The 14,927-nt window shown below is 35.3% G+C and overlaps 1 protein-coding gene across 1 annotated transcript; it reads left to right on the top strand.

Moving 5' to 3' along the window:
- Positions 1-12,208: 12,208 nt before the first annotated feature.
- LOC148583302 (uncharacterized) lies at positions 12,209-13,534 on the top strand. The gene is made up of 3 exons (XM_088511347.1): positions 12,209-12,415; positions 12,746-12,919; positions 13,316-13,534. The coding sequence occupies exons 1-3, from the start codon at positions 12,209-12,211 to the stop codon at positions 13,532-13,534; spliced, it is 600 nt and encodes a 199-aa protein (XP_088367473.1).
- The last annotated feature ends 1,393 nt before the right edge of the window (positions 13,535-14,927 follow it).

Genomic DNA, 14,927 nt, shown 5'->3' with positions numbered 1-14,927 from the left:
ACTCCACACTCATATAGGTGGTATCCATCAAGAGTGTGTGCAAGGAACACCCCATCCCTATAGGTAGGGACTATGGATCCATTAAGAGCTTTAAGCTCATCCTTAATCACTCTGCATCTTGTACTGTCTTACACCATAGGGATGGACTCATCACTAATCTTTCCAACAAGATAGTTAATAAACGTAAATTGACAGTATCATACCTCATTTCACTTGTGACTTCGTTTCCCATTAAACTTCATTCATGGGATCTCCAATCACAGAGGTTGGGTATCAATCACAGTGTCATGATTTGGGTATCAGTCCTATCCCCCTCGATGCTTCTCTCACTAGCCTTCTTGCTAGTGGCATGGTCAAAGAATCTGCAGAATTTTTTTATGACCTCACAAAGTCCATGGACATATACCGGTCTCAATAAGCTGCCTCACAATATTGTGCACTTTCTCATTATAAATTCTTTGCTCGAGCTTTGGCAGCTTGACAATCACAATAAACACATAGATCCAACGATGTTAGTATATAAGGGAAAATTAAATAAATTAACCAATAGGTTTTTTAGCCATTCATCTTCAGTTCAAGCCTTCTCTAAGGCAATTAACTCTGATTCCATAGTAAACCTTGCTATGCAAGTCTTTTTGAGGACTTTCAAGAGATAGTTCCCTCCAGCCAGAGTAAACACATAATAGCCATTAGTAGGCTTTGCTCATCTGAATCAATAATACAATTGCATTCCTTTCAATATAGCAGGATAATCACAATACGACAAACCAAAATTAATTTTGCCCTTTACGTATCTCAACAATTTAGAGATAGCATCCCAATGCTCAATGCCATGATTATGAGTATATCTACTCAACAATATAAGTAATATCAGGGCATATACAGTTTGTCAAAACATCAAGCTATCAATGATTTGTACATATTTCTATTGCAAAAACACCATCACCATGATTCTTAACCAACTGTAATTTTGAATCATATGGTGTAGAGTCTGTAGACATAGGTGTATAATAAAAGTGTTTAAATCTTTTAAGCATCTTTTCGACATAATATATCCGAGATAAAATAATGCAATCATTATCTCTAATAACTTTAATATCCAACATGACATTAACTTTACCTATGTCTTACATATCAAAATTAGATGCAAGAAATAATTTAACTTTATGCACAACATCAATGTTAGTTCAAAATAAGCAAGTCATCAATATATTAAAAAATAAATAATGACACATTCATTATTGTAAAATTTGCTATGTATTTACTTGCACCATTAATCAAATATGCAATAGACAACATCACCTTGTCAAACTATTCATGCCATTGTTTAGGAGCTTGCTTTAATACATACAAGGATTTCACTAGTTTGCATACTAGTCCATCGGATTGCTCCATATAAATCTCTTCATCATTTAGAAAATAACCTTGACATCCATTTGATGTACAACAAATTTATAAATATAAGCAATGGCAAATAACATTCCAAAAGATGCAATTTTAGTAACCGGAAAATAAGTATCAAATAATCAACATATACATTTACTTGTGTAGCTTTTAGCTACCAAGTCTACCATGTGCTTATCTATTGTATCATCCGGTTTAAGCATATTCTTAACCACCTATTTATAACCAATTGATTTGGTCTTAGGAGGTAACTCAATGAGTTCCCAAGCATGGTTAGACATAATTGATTTCAATTATTTATAGCTTCTAACCAATTAAATTAAAAATAAATAAAATGCATCAAAAATAGATTTAATTGCTTCACCAAAACATATTGGATCATCATCAACAATATAAGCAATAAAATCCATACCAAGATTCCTTTCGTTCTAGCTCGCTTGCTTCTTCTCAATTCTTACACATCATCAACAATTTTATTAGAAGCACCAAAAAATCATGAAATAATTTTTTCCTTATTTTTCAAAGGAACACATGCTCAAAGATAATAACCTCTTTTTTTTTAGATTCAATAATATTATTGTAATCTAAAATATCACTCTTGATAGTAAGGAATCTATAGTATGAACAATTACATGTAAAACCAATAAAATCACAATCATAGGTTTTAAAACCAAGTTTCCGCATTTTAGGTTTTGGGTAACATAACATTTGTCAAATACCACCACACTTCGAGGTATTTCAAACAATGCTTATGAATATGACAAACAAAATAAAGGCTTCCCCCCACACTTTGGTGGATAGCCCAAAAATTGAAAATCATAGCATTCATCAGTTCTTTTCATTTTCTTGGTGTCGCCAAGATTTACATGTATAAATCTATCATACCAAATGAAATAAATCAAGTAATCACAAGAAAATAAAATTCCATTAATATCTCACAAGAACTTTAAGAAATAACTTCTATGAGCCCATTTTTCTATAAGTATGATATATCATTTACTCTTTTTTCTTTTCTGTCAATTGATAGTTCTAAAGATGTTTTAAAAATATTAATCACCACTTGTGATTTTTCAACATGATCCTTATATATTATATATATAGGGGTTGCATATTTCAAGTTCTATAAGAGATTTTAAAAATAAAATGTTTTTAACTAAAGCCCCAATAAATATGCAAAGTATCAAGCCCAATCAAATAATAATCAACTATTATTGGCTAATTGTCATAAATATGACATTGGTATCAATCTAATGTTATGATAAATTTATTAGATATCAAATGAGCCTCAATATATAAGAACATCAGTAATCACATATATTTTATTAGGAATTAGCATTTCAGATAAACTTGAAAGCTGAATGATATATATGAAGATTTGCCAAATACTTTTAAAGTATTTATGCTAATCTAGCATGTCATTACTAACATAAATGCTAGATTCTATTTCAATTTTGAAATAGAGTAATCATCAGAGGATCATCACTTTTCAAATGCAATATTCATATAATTATAAAATTTCAATTCAATGAAGGAGCACCTTCATCACTTGATTTTTCCTTTAATAATTGAAATTGTATATTATGTCTTAAAAAAAATAAGACCTATGAATCAGAGTTTAAAACTCACAGCGGAGCCAACAGCTTTACTCCAAGATCTTTCAAATATATTGTTGCCACCACACACCAACTAGGTGTTGTGAGAACCGATCAACTCAATACACGTACCACATCTCTTCCTCTTATATTACTATGTGCTTACCTGCAAAAATCTTTAGCAAAGTGGTATTCTCTGCACACAATTAGTAATACCTATGTATTTTCTCCATTACAAAATGAGTAATCACTCACAGTTATTATTATTAATTTACATGGATGTTTTCCAGCCAAGCTTAGCACAACATAATAAAGAAAATGCTAAGTTCTACAAATCCATAAAAAAGCTTAACTCTTTTTATTGTAAGAATAGAAACCCAACAATAAAAGATTATTTGACAATCAATAAATTGAGTTCAAATAATTGAAAACTCTTTCAATCAAAAATATTTTCATTTTCAATAACTACACATGAAATTAAATTCTTTTTCTGATAAATGAATACAAAATCTTTCCACTCAATATTTGATTTCATCTTTCTCATATGCGAATTGCATACCGTAAACTCTTATAGTATTTGACTTCTCATAAGTTTAAATACTATTGTTATGATACTAATCAAAATATTTGTGCAACCATCATAATCAACCTTTAAGATTGTTGGAAATAATTTTGGATGGTGCACAAATTCTCATTGATATGAAATAATTACAATATGAATATTAACAATAAAATAAATAAAATACAAGAGATGAAAATAGAGTATGAAAAGATCTCACAATGCTATAGAATCACGCAAGAGCGTTGTCCTTAAAGGTTGATTCGTACCTCCCGGAGTGTATAACTTGGTGCGATCGGATCCTTTGACACGCAACCTCCCAGGATTAGACTATAGCGTCTATCTTCGTTAAAGACGCACTTCCAAATAACGAAGAGTAATAGAACAACCCAATTATCAAAGTTGATGAGGAACTTCAGAATATTATTTTGTAGAAAAACCAATAATAAAGCATATGCCATGAAACAAGTGTTTTGCAACACACTATATGGCCTTAGCCTTAGATAGAAAATAAGTGATTTTTTCCTTCAATCTCTTATATATCCTCTTACTTACCTTCAATGTATTAGTGTGTATATATATATATATATAAAAGGTCACAAACGGTTAGAACTTGGAAGCATTAAAATATTCCATGACCAAACAGTTGATAACTGTAAAACTTTTGTTAATGAGTAAAAGCCATAAACCATATTTAATGACTAACGGTCAAAACAATTAAAGAATTAAAACCCATGAAATTCTTAATGACCAATGGATTCAAACGACAAAGGAATGTTAAAGCTGATATTTCTTTTCCATTAAACTCATGAAGATGCTTGAATTTCAAGTAATAAAATATAACGGTAAAAAATATAAAGCTCATGAATGTCTCTAACAAATAGTAATAAAGGTTTGAAGATTAGAAACCATAAAAAATAGTATGACCATTAGTTAAAAAATAAAAGTATGTTTGTAACATCACAACAGGGTGGGACCACATCACTAACACTGTCGATGGCACGCTTAAATTGGTAATAGTTTAAACACTTTTAATTTGTACGATTATTAGTTGTAAGGTTGGTCTGACTAATTTCTAACAACTGGAATTTTAGGTGAGAAAAAGCTTGGGACATGTTCAAAGGAAAGAGTGTCACAATTACCAGCTGCTAAGATAACTTTTCAATAAATCAACTGTGATGGATATTCTCCAACGTTCTTCACTGCCGCAAGCCACCCTAAACCCTCTGGGGCCACCCTAGGCCCCCAACTAGGGGTGGCTCGCAGCCACCCCTTGCCCACCCCTAGGGTGGCTTGCAGCCTCCCCCCAACCCAGGGGTGGCAACCCCACTACTAGCCACCCCTTCAAATTTTCTATTTATTTATTTTTAATTATTTTTTTAGATTTAAATTTTAAAATTAAATTAATAAAAAATTAATATTTTAAAGTGAGGTGAAACGATGTGTTTTGTTTGTGACTAATGAACGTTAAAAAATTGGGAAATATATAAAGGTGTGGATTTATTTTCCTTTTTGATTAACCTAGGGAGTAAAAATTCGAAAAAAGAAAAAAAAAAATAGGGAGTTTTCAGTTTTGGTGCTTTGACTTAGGGATTTCTAAGATATTTACCAAAAAGAAAAAAATTAAGAGAAAAGCATGGGGAGTTTTCAGTTTTGGTGCTTTGACTTAGGGATTTCTAAGATATTTACCAAAAAGAAAAAAATTAAGAGAAAAACATAGGGAGTTTTCAGTTTTGGTGCTTTGACTTAGGGATTTCTAGGGGAGTTTTCAGTTTTGGTGCTTTGACTCAGGGATTTCTAAGATATTTACCAAAAAGAAAAAAAAATTAAGAGAAAAACATACGGAGTTTTCAGTTTTAGTGCTTTGACTCAGGGATTTCTAAGAGAGGAAAGAAAAAGACGAAGAAGAATAAGTTTGTTTATCATACAACTGGCACAACATACTATATTGTACAACCGGCACAACTTAATAATTTGTGCCGGTTGAACAATAAACTACATAATTTTTCAATGACATTTACTGTACAAACTGCACAAATTAAAAAATCATGCCATTTATTGTTTAATCGGCACAAATTTTTAAATTGTGCCCGTTGTACAATAAACGTCAATAAAAAATAATGATGTTTTTTGTACAAACGACACAACATAAAAATTTAATAACTTTTATACAGTAAAAGTTATTAAAAAATTATATCGTTTATTGTACAAACAACACAAATTACAAAATTTATGTCGTTTGAACAGTAAATGGTGTAATTTTTTTTTTAAAATTATGCCATTTGTATAGTAAATGGCACAAAAGCATAGTTTTGTGCTGTTTGAGCAAAACAACATTAAAAAAAATGACATAAATTTTTTTTGTAGTGTACCCTCTTGATGCCCCTTACCTTAGCTGTCAACTTCAGCTTCGCTACATGTGATGGACCATCCCCTTGTGAAGGTTTTGGCCCTGCTTCTTGGCGAGATAGACATCAGCTTGATTCTTTCAACCATGTGGCTGTATGTGTTCTTTGTTTCATCATGGATAGCAGCCTTCTCATCTTGCCATGGCTTTTCCAACAATAGGTGACACGCATCCTTTTCCAACAATAAGTACACTATCCATGTACTTAGCTCTAATGGAAAAGGATATGAGATAACGTTTAGAAACCTTTACCTCGTTTCCTCTTGTGAGCCATTCCACTCGATAGGGAGTAAAATGCCTCTTGGTTTGAAGCCCCAACTTTCAGACCGCTTCCTCTGAGACTACATTCTCACAACTCCTTGGATCAATAACAAGCTTGGCTACCTTGCCTCCCATGTTGCATGTAGTCTGAAATTGTTGACACATAACTTTAATGTATCGGGACACCGATTGATACTTGATATCCGCCGCCTCCTTAGGACTTTTCTATTTTTTCTTTCACATTGATAAGTGCTAACATATCAATAATTTAGCCCCTTAATGTACATTTGTTAATTCCTTAGTCTGGTTAGTTTCTGTAATTTTATTTCCGTTTTGTATTTTCATTGTTTTATAGGTTTTTGGAAGAAAATGAAGCATTTCTAGAAGTCAGAGGCTTAAACAGCAAATTTGGGAAAAGCTAAAGGTTCTAATAGTGCGATCGATCGCAGGGCATCTACGCTCGAGCACACTACCAGAGAAATGTCCAGATGAGCGCAGGCTTGTGCTTGTTCGCACAAGAAGCAGCATCAATCACAATTGTGATCGAGCACAGAAGACACACGATTGATCGCAGACCTGTGATCGAGTGCACAGGGGCCGCGATCGAGCGCACCCGTGCGTGAAGAGCAAGGTAGCAGCGCCTTATTTCGGAAAGTGTTTTTTTTCAACCCTTCAAAACCCTAGGCGAACTAGAACACAAAAGCTATGATTTCTAGGGTTTCTAGAGTGTTCCTAAGGCCTATAAATAGACCCTTAAGCCTTTAGAATAGACAGACAATTCCAAGGAGAAGAATTGAAGGCTCTTCAAGTTCAAGTTTTCGGGTTTATTCTTTAATTTCCTTTATATTTTATTTTATAAAGATGTTTAACATCAAACTCATGTGTAACTAAACTCTTTAGTAGGGCTAGATTGAAGCCCTAATTATGTTTAAGTAATATTTCAATGTTTAACTTGATTAATTCCTGTTTTATTGAATTCTTCATATGTGTGTGCCTGATCAACATACGCATGCGGTATGGATTAGTTAATTGAATCAATTTGGATGATCGAGTCCTAGGTCTAATAGAATAACAAAAGAACCTCACCACAGGTTCTTGGGTTAATCAACATGGGGAACCGGGAGTAGACACCCATGCCCTAGGTCTCATGTGCTTGTCGATTTCCATAGATTTATGCATTCTTAAAGAACAACTTAGTAGACACCCATGCTAAATCTTTTGGGAAAGAAAAGAATTAGAGTAGACACCCATACCTAATTCGTTGCTTAGGAAAATCAATAGCTTAAGGAGTAGACACCCATGCCCTTAGGTTGGCAAACATTAAGTATTCATAATATGATTGGATCATTGGCATATTGTTATATTATCTAAGTGTGATTAGTAGTGGATATCAAAGCCCTACCTTTTATCATTATTGAATCAAAATCAACTTTTATCTTGTTTTGTTTATTGAATTTAATTTTTAATCAAAATTTACCAATCCTCGTGGGAATGATCTCGTACTTGTACTCTATGCTACTGTTTTGACTTTGTGCATTTGTGAGTTTAAATGTACATTTATCTGCCTATTAATATAGGTAGATATTTGCACAACAAGTTTTTTGGCGCTGTTGCCAGGGATTGCGTCAAATTTTGCTTAGAATTATTTTCCTTTAGTTTAGCTCTTTTAAATTTTAAATTTTAAATTTTAATTATGTTGTTTTGTTTTTATCAAAAATCAAAAATCTTTTTGTTTTGTTTTGTTTTTGTTTTTTTGTTTTCTGTTCTGTTTTAGCTCTGTGGCATCTTGCATTCTGTTACTGCGATCGAGCATAGACAAAGTGCGATCGAGCTCACTAACCTGCGATCGAGCACAATTCCAAAGGACATCTGAACAGCAGTACTGAAGCTGCTGTGACTGTGGAAGCAAATCTTATTATCCAAGGTCGTCGATCTCAAGCCTCAACCATCCTTCCACTCGATCCAGAAATTGAGCGGACTATTCGACAAAGGCCTAGAGAGAACTTCGACACGGAAGAAGAAGAAGAAGTTGAGGAAACAATGGAAGATCTTTTAGAGAACCCGCTGCCAGCACGAAGGCCCATGAAACAGTCTTTCATCCCGCAAAACCTCAACCTGCCATTATGCATCGCTTATCAACTGGAGGCGGAAGACAATTACTATATATCCCCGCAAATACTCAATGCCTTGACTCACTTCAAGGGCACAGTTACTGAGGATCCAAACTTGCATCTTAGGGAGTTCTTTGATCTCTGGAAGCTTTAGCACATCCAGGGCCTAACTCCGGAGGGAATCAGGTTAGTTCTCTTTCCTTTTTCCTTAAAAGATAATGCTAAGTTGTGGTATAATTCCATGCCTGCAGATTCCATTCATACTTGGGAAGAGTTAGCCACTAAGATCCTAAAGAAGTTTTTTCCAGCTCAAAAGACAAGGCAACTTAAAAGAGAGCGTCAAACGCTCCAACAATGAGATGGAGATCTTTTCTTCAAAGCATGGGGCCACTTCAATGCGCTGATTCTTAAGTGTCCACATCACAACATACCTCAAGATGATCATGTACAATTTTTTTATGAAGGGTTAGATGACATTAACAAAGGAATTATTGATTCAGCTTGTGGATGTGCGCTTATGGAAAAGAGTAGTGAGGAAGCCATGGAGCTCTTTGAAACACTGAGTGAACACGCCCAACAATTTTGTTCCAGGGGAAGAAAAGAAGTAAAAAGTAAGGGCATGTATGAAGTGAACCTGAATGGAGGATCTCAAAATCAGATGGCTGCCATGGAAAGAAAGCTAGATATGATTGTCAAAGCCATGACTGCTAAGAACATCTCACCTAGTCAATAAGCCGCACAACTTGAGGTATGTGCCATATGTTCCCATTCTGATCACTCTACTGAGACTTGTTCTTTGTATCCATTTGCAAATCAAGAGCAAGCGGACTATGTGGGACCGAAAAATTATCTTCCCAATAACAATCCATACTTCAACACCTACAATCCAGCATGGCACAACCACCCCAATTTCTCTTGGAGTAACAATCAGAATGCTCTACACCCTCAAGAGCCAAGAAGAATGACCTGGAAAGTCTTGTACAACAATTTGTGATTGCGCAACAACAAACCAAGGCAAAGACCAATCAATTTATCCAATGACTGGAAGCACAAATGGGACAATCTATCCAAAGACTGGAATCACAAATGGGGCAAATGGCCAGGGAGCTAAGCAAAAGAAAACAAGGTGAATTTCCATCCCATACAATACCCAATCCAGGAGGTCACTAGTAGCTGAAAGTAGTCACAACCCTCAGAAATGGTAAGATCATAGGAGCTGATGAGCTAGCATCTCTAGATGAAGCCTCACCATCGAAGGCAAGTAAAATGGAAAAGGTGAATGCACCACCCTTCCCTCAAAGGTTAGTAAAGCCAAAGAAAGATAAACAACTTCTTGACATTTTTGAGACATTGAGAAAAGTAGAGATTAGCATTCTTTTATTAGATGTAATTAAATAAATTCCCTCATATGCTAAATTTTTAAAGGATTGTTGCACTCATAAAAGAAAGTTTCAAGAGCATGAAACAGTGGCTTTGACTGAAGAGGTAAGTGCGGTGTTGTTAAGAAAACTACCACCAAAGCTAAAAGATCCAAGTAGTTTTACCATTCCTTGCAGGAGAGGAGACCATCTTTTTGAGATAGTGATAAGTGCCAAATATTCCATACTTGGACCCCTTTATTTACATTAGTTAATCCTTTAGATGTGTCGTTATTTAATATTTTGTATTAGTTTTGTGTTTTTAATGTTTTGTAGGTCATTTAAGAAAAACTACAACTTTAAAGGGAAAAGTGCAAAGTTTGTAAGAAAGCATACTTTGAGAAGACCTAGAAGATGTGGCTAAGTTTAACCAAATCTAAGAAAAGGTTAAATCGGATTAAAGATCAAATTGGATTAAAGTTCAGATTTGATAAGATTTCGGATTGGATTCAAATTCAGATTCTTCACACGTCTCAGTATTTTGACTATAACTTTCCGCTCAAATATTGGATTGAAGTCATTCAAGTGGCATTGGAAAGATAACTCAAAATAATACAATTCATTGTGAAATAATATTTTCCTAATTCGGACGCTTACTATGTCAAAATCGCCTCGCAATTAAAGGACACAAATTTGGACAAATTCTATTTCGATTTCAGACTTTTATTTTGACTGAGAGACAGACCTTCGAATTATTTAGGTTTAATAGCGCTTCTAGGACTTCCCTAAGCCTATAAATAGACTTCTTCGCATTCAAGAAAAAGAGATACAATTTCAGAGAGTAAAATTCAAGAGTTTTTCTCTTTTTAGTTTAGGTTTTTTTTAGATGTAGGTTTTATTTTTATGTGAAGCTAAATTTTCAACTAAGGTTGGGGATGAAGTCTCACCGATGAAGAACATCAATACTTTGATGTAAGTCTTTATTTATCTGATTTTATTGGGTTTAATGGTTCAATAGTTTTACTTCTTTTCATGTGTGGAGTGATTCTTGGATATCTTTTGTGTTTGAAGGATACATTTGATGATTTAAGATAATTTCACATAATTGATTGCTTGATTTTATTTACTTAAATAATTGGATATCTCTTGTGATTTGTTCTACGAATACATTTGGTGTTTCAATTAAGACTGTATATCTTTTGTGATTTACGGATACATCTGATGATTTAATTGATATTGAATTGCTCTTGTGATTTGTGCAATGAATGGATACATGAGATGGTTTTGATTAATTGTTTGAAGCATAGTAAAACATATATAAGATTTTAATTATGAGAACTTCATATTAATATTGATAAACATGGAAGTATGTTGTTATAATTCGGTGAGTGTGAATTCCCAAACCTTAGTTTTTTATCTCTTAGTCTATTTTAATTAGTTTATGTTTGTCTTTTAATTTTTAAAACGAAAATTCAAAGCCCTTTTGGAACTAGGTTAGGATTTAATTAGTTTAGATTTAAATTGTTCTTTAAAAAATACAATTCTCTGTAGGATCGACCTCGCACTTGCAATCTATTAAACTACAATCAATTCGCGCACTTGCGTGTTAAATAATTTTGCACAACAGCGTGCATTGTTGGATCTAGGAGCAGGGTCAATTTGCTGCCATACACTGTATACGAGACACTAGGTTTGGGGGAGCTTCAATCAACTTCTATCGCCTTGCAATTGGCAGACAAAAGTATCAAAAGACCAAAAGGTATACTTGAGGATATCTTGGTAACGGTAGGTGAATTTATTTTACCTGCTAATTTCATTTTATTAGGTATGAAAGAATCCCCTATGCCATTGCCTTTGCCCATCATCTTAGGAAGATCCTTTATGAGAACTATTGATACAAAAATTTGTGTGAAAAAGGGTACTATCAATATGAAGGTAAATGGTGAGAATATAGAATTTAAAATATTTGACGCATTGAAATTACCCCAAGATGATCTGGAATGCTTTAATGTTTGTATGATTCAAGGTGTTGTTGAGAAAGTTTTTCAGGTCCGTCACATTGATCCAATTGAGGCCACCCTCACCCATTGTTTCACAAGGTAGGACATTGAGCTAGAATCTAAAGATGTTACTGATGACATCATTGAAGTCGTGTACCTTCTTGAGGCCTCTCCAAAGCATCCAAGTAAGTACATCCCTCCCTTTGAGACTCTTGTGCCTACTAATACTACTATTGTTCTATTGTCCAAGCACCAAATTTGGACTTGAAGTAGTTGCTAGAGCATCTGACATATGCTTATTTGGGAGAGAGCCAGACACTACCTGTGATAATTGCTGCCAATCTAAGTTTTGGGGGAAAAGAGAAGTTGTTGAGAATTCTTAGAGAGTATAAAACTGCTTTAGGATGGACCATTGCAAACATCAAGGGGATAAGTCCAGCCAAGTGCATGCATCAAATCTTCCTTGAAGACGAAGCAAAGCCAACTAGGGATGCGCAAAGAAGACTCAACGCACACATGAAGGAGGTAGTCAAGGCGGAGGTATTGAAACTATTGGATGCTGGCATTATCTACCCTATCTCAGATAATAAATGGGTAAGTCCAGTTCAAGTCGTTCCAAAGAAGAGTGGGATCATAGTGGTGAAGAATGAAGATGATGAGCTGATACCTACAAGAATAACCACTGGTTGGTGGGTATGCATCGACTACCAAAGGTTGAATAAGGTGACTAGAAAAGATCATTTCCCCATACCCTTCATTGATCAGATGCTAGAGAGGTTGGCTGACCATAGATATTACTGCTTCTTGGATGGGTACAGTAGTTACAACCAGATTGCAATAGCACCAGAGGACCAAGTGAAGACCACCTTCACATGTCCTTTTGGCAAATTCGCCTACAAAAGGATGCCATTTGGATTATGCAATGCACCAGCCACCTTTCAAAGATGCATGATGAGCATTTTCTCAGATATGGTGGAAAAATTCATTGAGCTATTTATGGATGATTTTAGTGTTTTTGGTTCTAATTTTGATGAATGCCTCAATCATCTGAAGAGTGTCCTCAAGAGATATGAAGAATGCATCTTAGTGCTCAATTGGGAAAAGTGCCACTTCATGGTCCAACAAGGCATTGTGTTGGGTCATTCCATTTCCAGCAAGGGCGTTGAGGTAGATAAGGCCAAGATTGACATCATCTCCAAACTCCCTCCTCCTATGACAACAAAAGCTGTAAGAAGTTTTCTTGGACATGGCGGGTTTTATAGAAAATTCATCAAGGATTTCTCCAAGATCTTTAGACCTCTTTATGCATTGCTAGCCAAGGATGCCAAGTTTGAATGGACTGAAGAATGCATGACTGCTTTCAACACACTAAAAAAGCTGCTCACATCTGCACCAATAATGATAGCACCTGATTGGAGCCTTCCATTTGAGCTCATGTGCGATGCTAGTGACTTTGCCTTGGGAGCTGTTTTAGGTCAAAGAAGCAACAAGGTACCTCATGCTATATACTATGCTTCTAGAACTTTGAATGATGCTCAACTAAATTATTCTACGACTTAGAAAGAATTATTAACTGTCATATTTGCTTTAGAGAAGTTTAGATCATACCTGATTGGTTCTAAGGTTATTGTATTCACTGACCATGCTGCTTCGAGATATTTGTTTCCTAAGAAAGATGCAAAGCCTAGATTGATCAGATGGGTATTATTACTGCAAGAGTTTGATCTTGAGACTAGAGACAAGAAGGGCAGTGAGAATGTGGTGGTAGATCACCTATCTAGGCTACTTCGTGAAGAAGAAGGAGATGAACTTTCATTGAATGAAAATTTCCCAGATGAGTAGTTGTTTGTAGTTGAAGTCCAACTTCCATGGTATGCAGATATTGTTAATTATATAACTGCAAAGGTTTTTCCTCCAAGTATGTCTAGTCAAGAAAGGAAGAGGTTGATGTCTATATCTTGACTTTACTGTTGGGATGACCCCTATCTGTTCAAATTTTGCCCTAATCAAATCATCAGAAGGTGTGTCTCAGAGGAGGAGCACTTCAGCATATTGCAGCATTGCCATCAGTTTGCTTGTGGAGGACAGTTTGGGGCTAAGAGAACAATGCTTAAGGTATTACAATCTGGTTTTTATTGGCTTAATGTATTTAAGGATGCCTTTTTGTTTTGCAACTTTTGTGATAGATGCCAGAGGACAGGTAACATCTCATCCAGAAATTAGATGCCATTGCAAAATATTCAAGTGGTAGAGCTCTTTGATGTATGGGGTATTGACTTCATAAGTCCATTTCCTAACTCATATGGTTATTTATATATTCTTGTGGGTGTGGATTATGTGTCTAAATGGGTCGAGGTTGTCCCCTCAAAGGCTAATGATCATAAAGTGGTTGTGCAGTTTTTGTAGGAAAACATATTTGCTAGGTTTGGGACGCCAAGGGCAATAATCAGTGATGGAGGTAGCCATTTGAAAAATTATGCCTATACTTCTTTGATAAAGAAGTATGAGATCACACATAAGGTTGACACTCCATACCATCCTCAAACCAATGGTCAAGTGGAGATAAGCAATAGAGCGATCAAAAGCATCCTAGAAAGGACAGTGAATCCCAGCAGGAAGGATTGATCTCTGCGCTTGAATGATGCACTATAGGCCTATAGGACTGCATACAAGATGCCTATCGGTATGTCCCCAGATCGGTTGGTCTTTGGGAAAGCATGTCATCTACCAGTGGAGTTGGAGCACAGAGCGTATTGGGCCATCAAGAAGTTCAACTTCGACATGAAACAAGGTAGTGAGAAGAGGAAGCTGCAACTAAATGAATTAGAGGAATCGAGTCCTGATGCATATGAGAACACCAAGCTCTACAAGGAAAGAACCAAGGTATATCATGATAAGCAACTGATCAGGAAGGAGTTTCATGTGGGACAGAAGGTGTTGTTCTACAATTCAAGATTAAAACTCTTCCTTGGTAAGCTTAAGTCTAGATGGTTTGGTCCTTGTATTGTCACCCAAGTGTTCCCTCATGGAGCTTTGGAGGTTCACAGCCCATAGAAAAATCAGACTTTCAAGGTGAATGGACACAGAGTGAAGCCATACATTGAAATGAACTCTACACCAAGAGATGATGATTTGGCACTCCAGTCTATCCAATATGCAGCACCACCAAAAGCACTTGAGCCACAGTCGGTGGAATTCGAGTGCATCTCCCCAAAACAGTAGCAATGAAGCTACT

Source organism: Corylus avellana, chromosome 10, assembly GCF_965113065.1.
Source record: "Corylus avellana chromosome 10, dhCorAvel1.hap1.2, whole genome shotgun sequence".
NCBI lineage: Eukaryota > Viridiplantae > Streptophyta > Magnoliopsida > Fagales > Betulaceae > Corylus > Corylus avellana.
This window is presented reverse-complemented; position numbering and strand designations above follow the sequence as displayed.

What these genes read in the sequence shown, in the direction of transcription:
- LOC148583302 (XM_088511347.1), top strand. Translation starts at nt 12,209, where the DNA reads ATGAAGGAGGTAGTCAAGGCGGAGGTATTGAAACTATTGGATGCTGGC. An exon ending in ACTACCAAAGGTTGAATAAG is followed by an intron (nt 12,416 to 12,745) that starts GTGACTAGAAAA and finishes AATCATCTGAAG; the next exon opens with AGTGTCCTCAAGAGATATGA. An exon ending in CTCCTATGACAACAAAAGCT is followed by an intron (nt 12,920 to 13,315) that starts GTAAGAAGTTTT and finishes ATTGGTTCTAAG; the next exon opens with GTTATTGTATTCACTGACCA.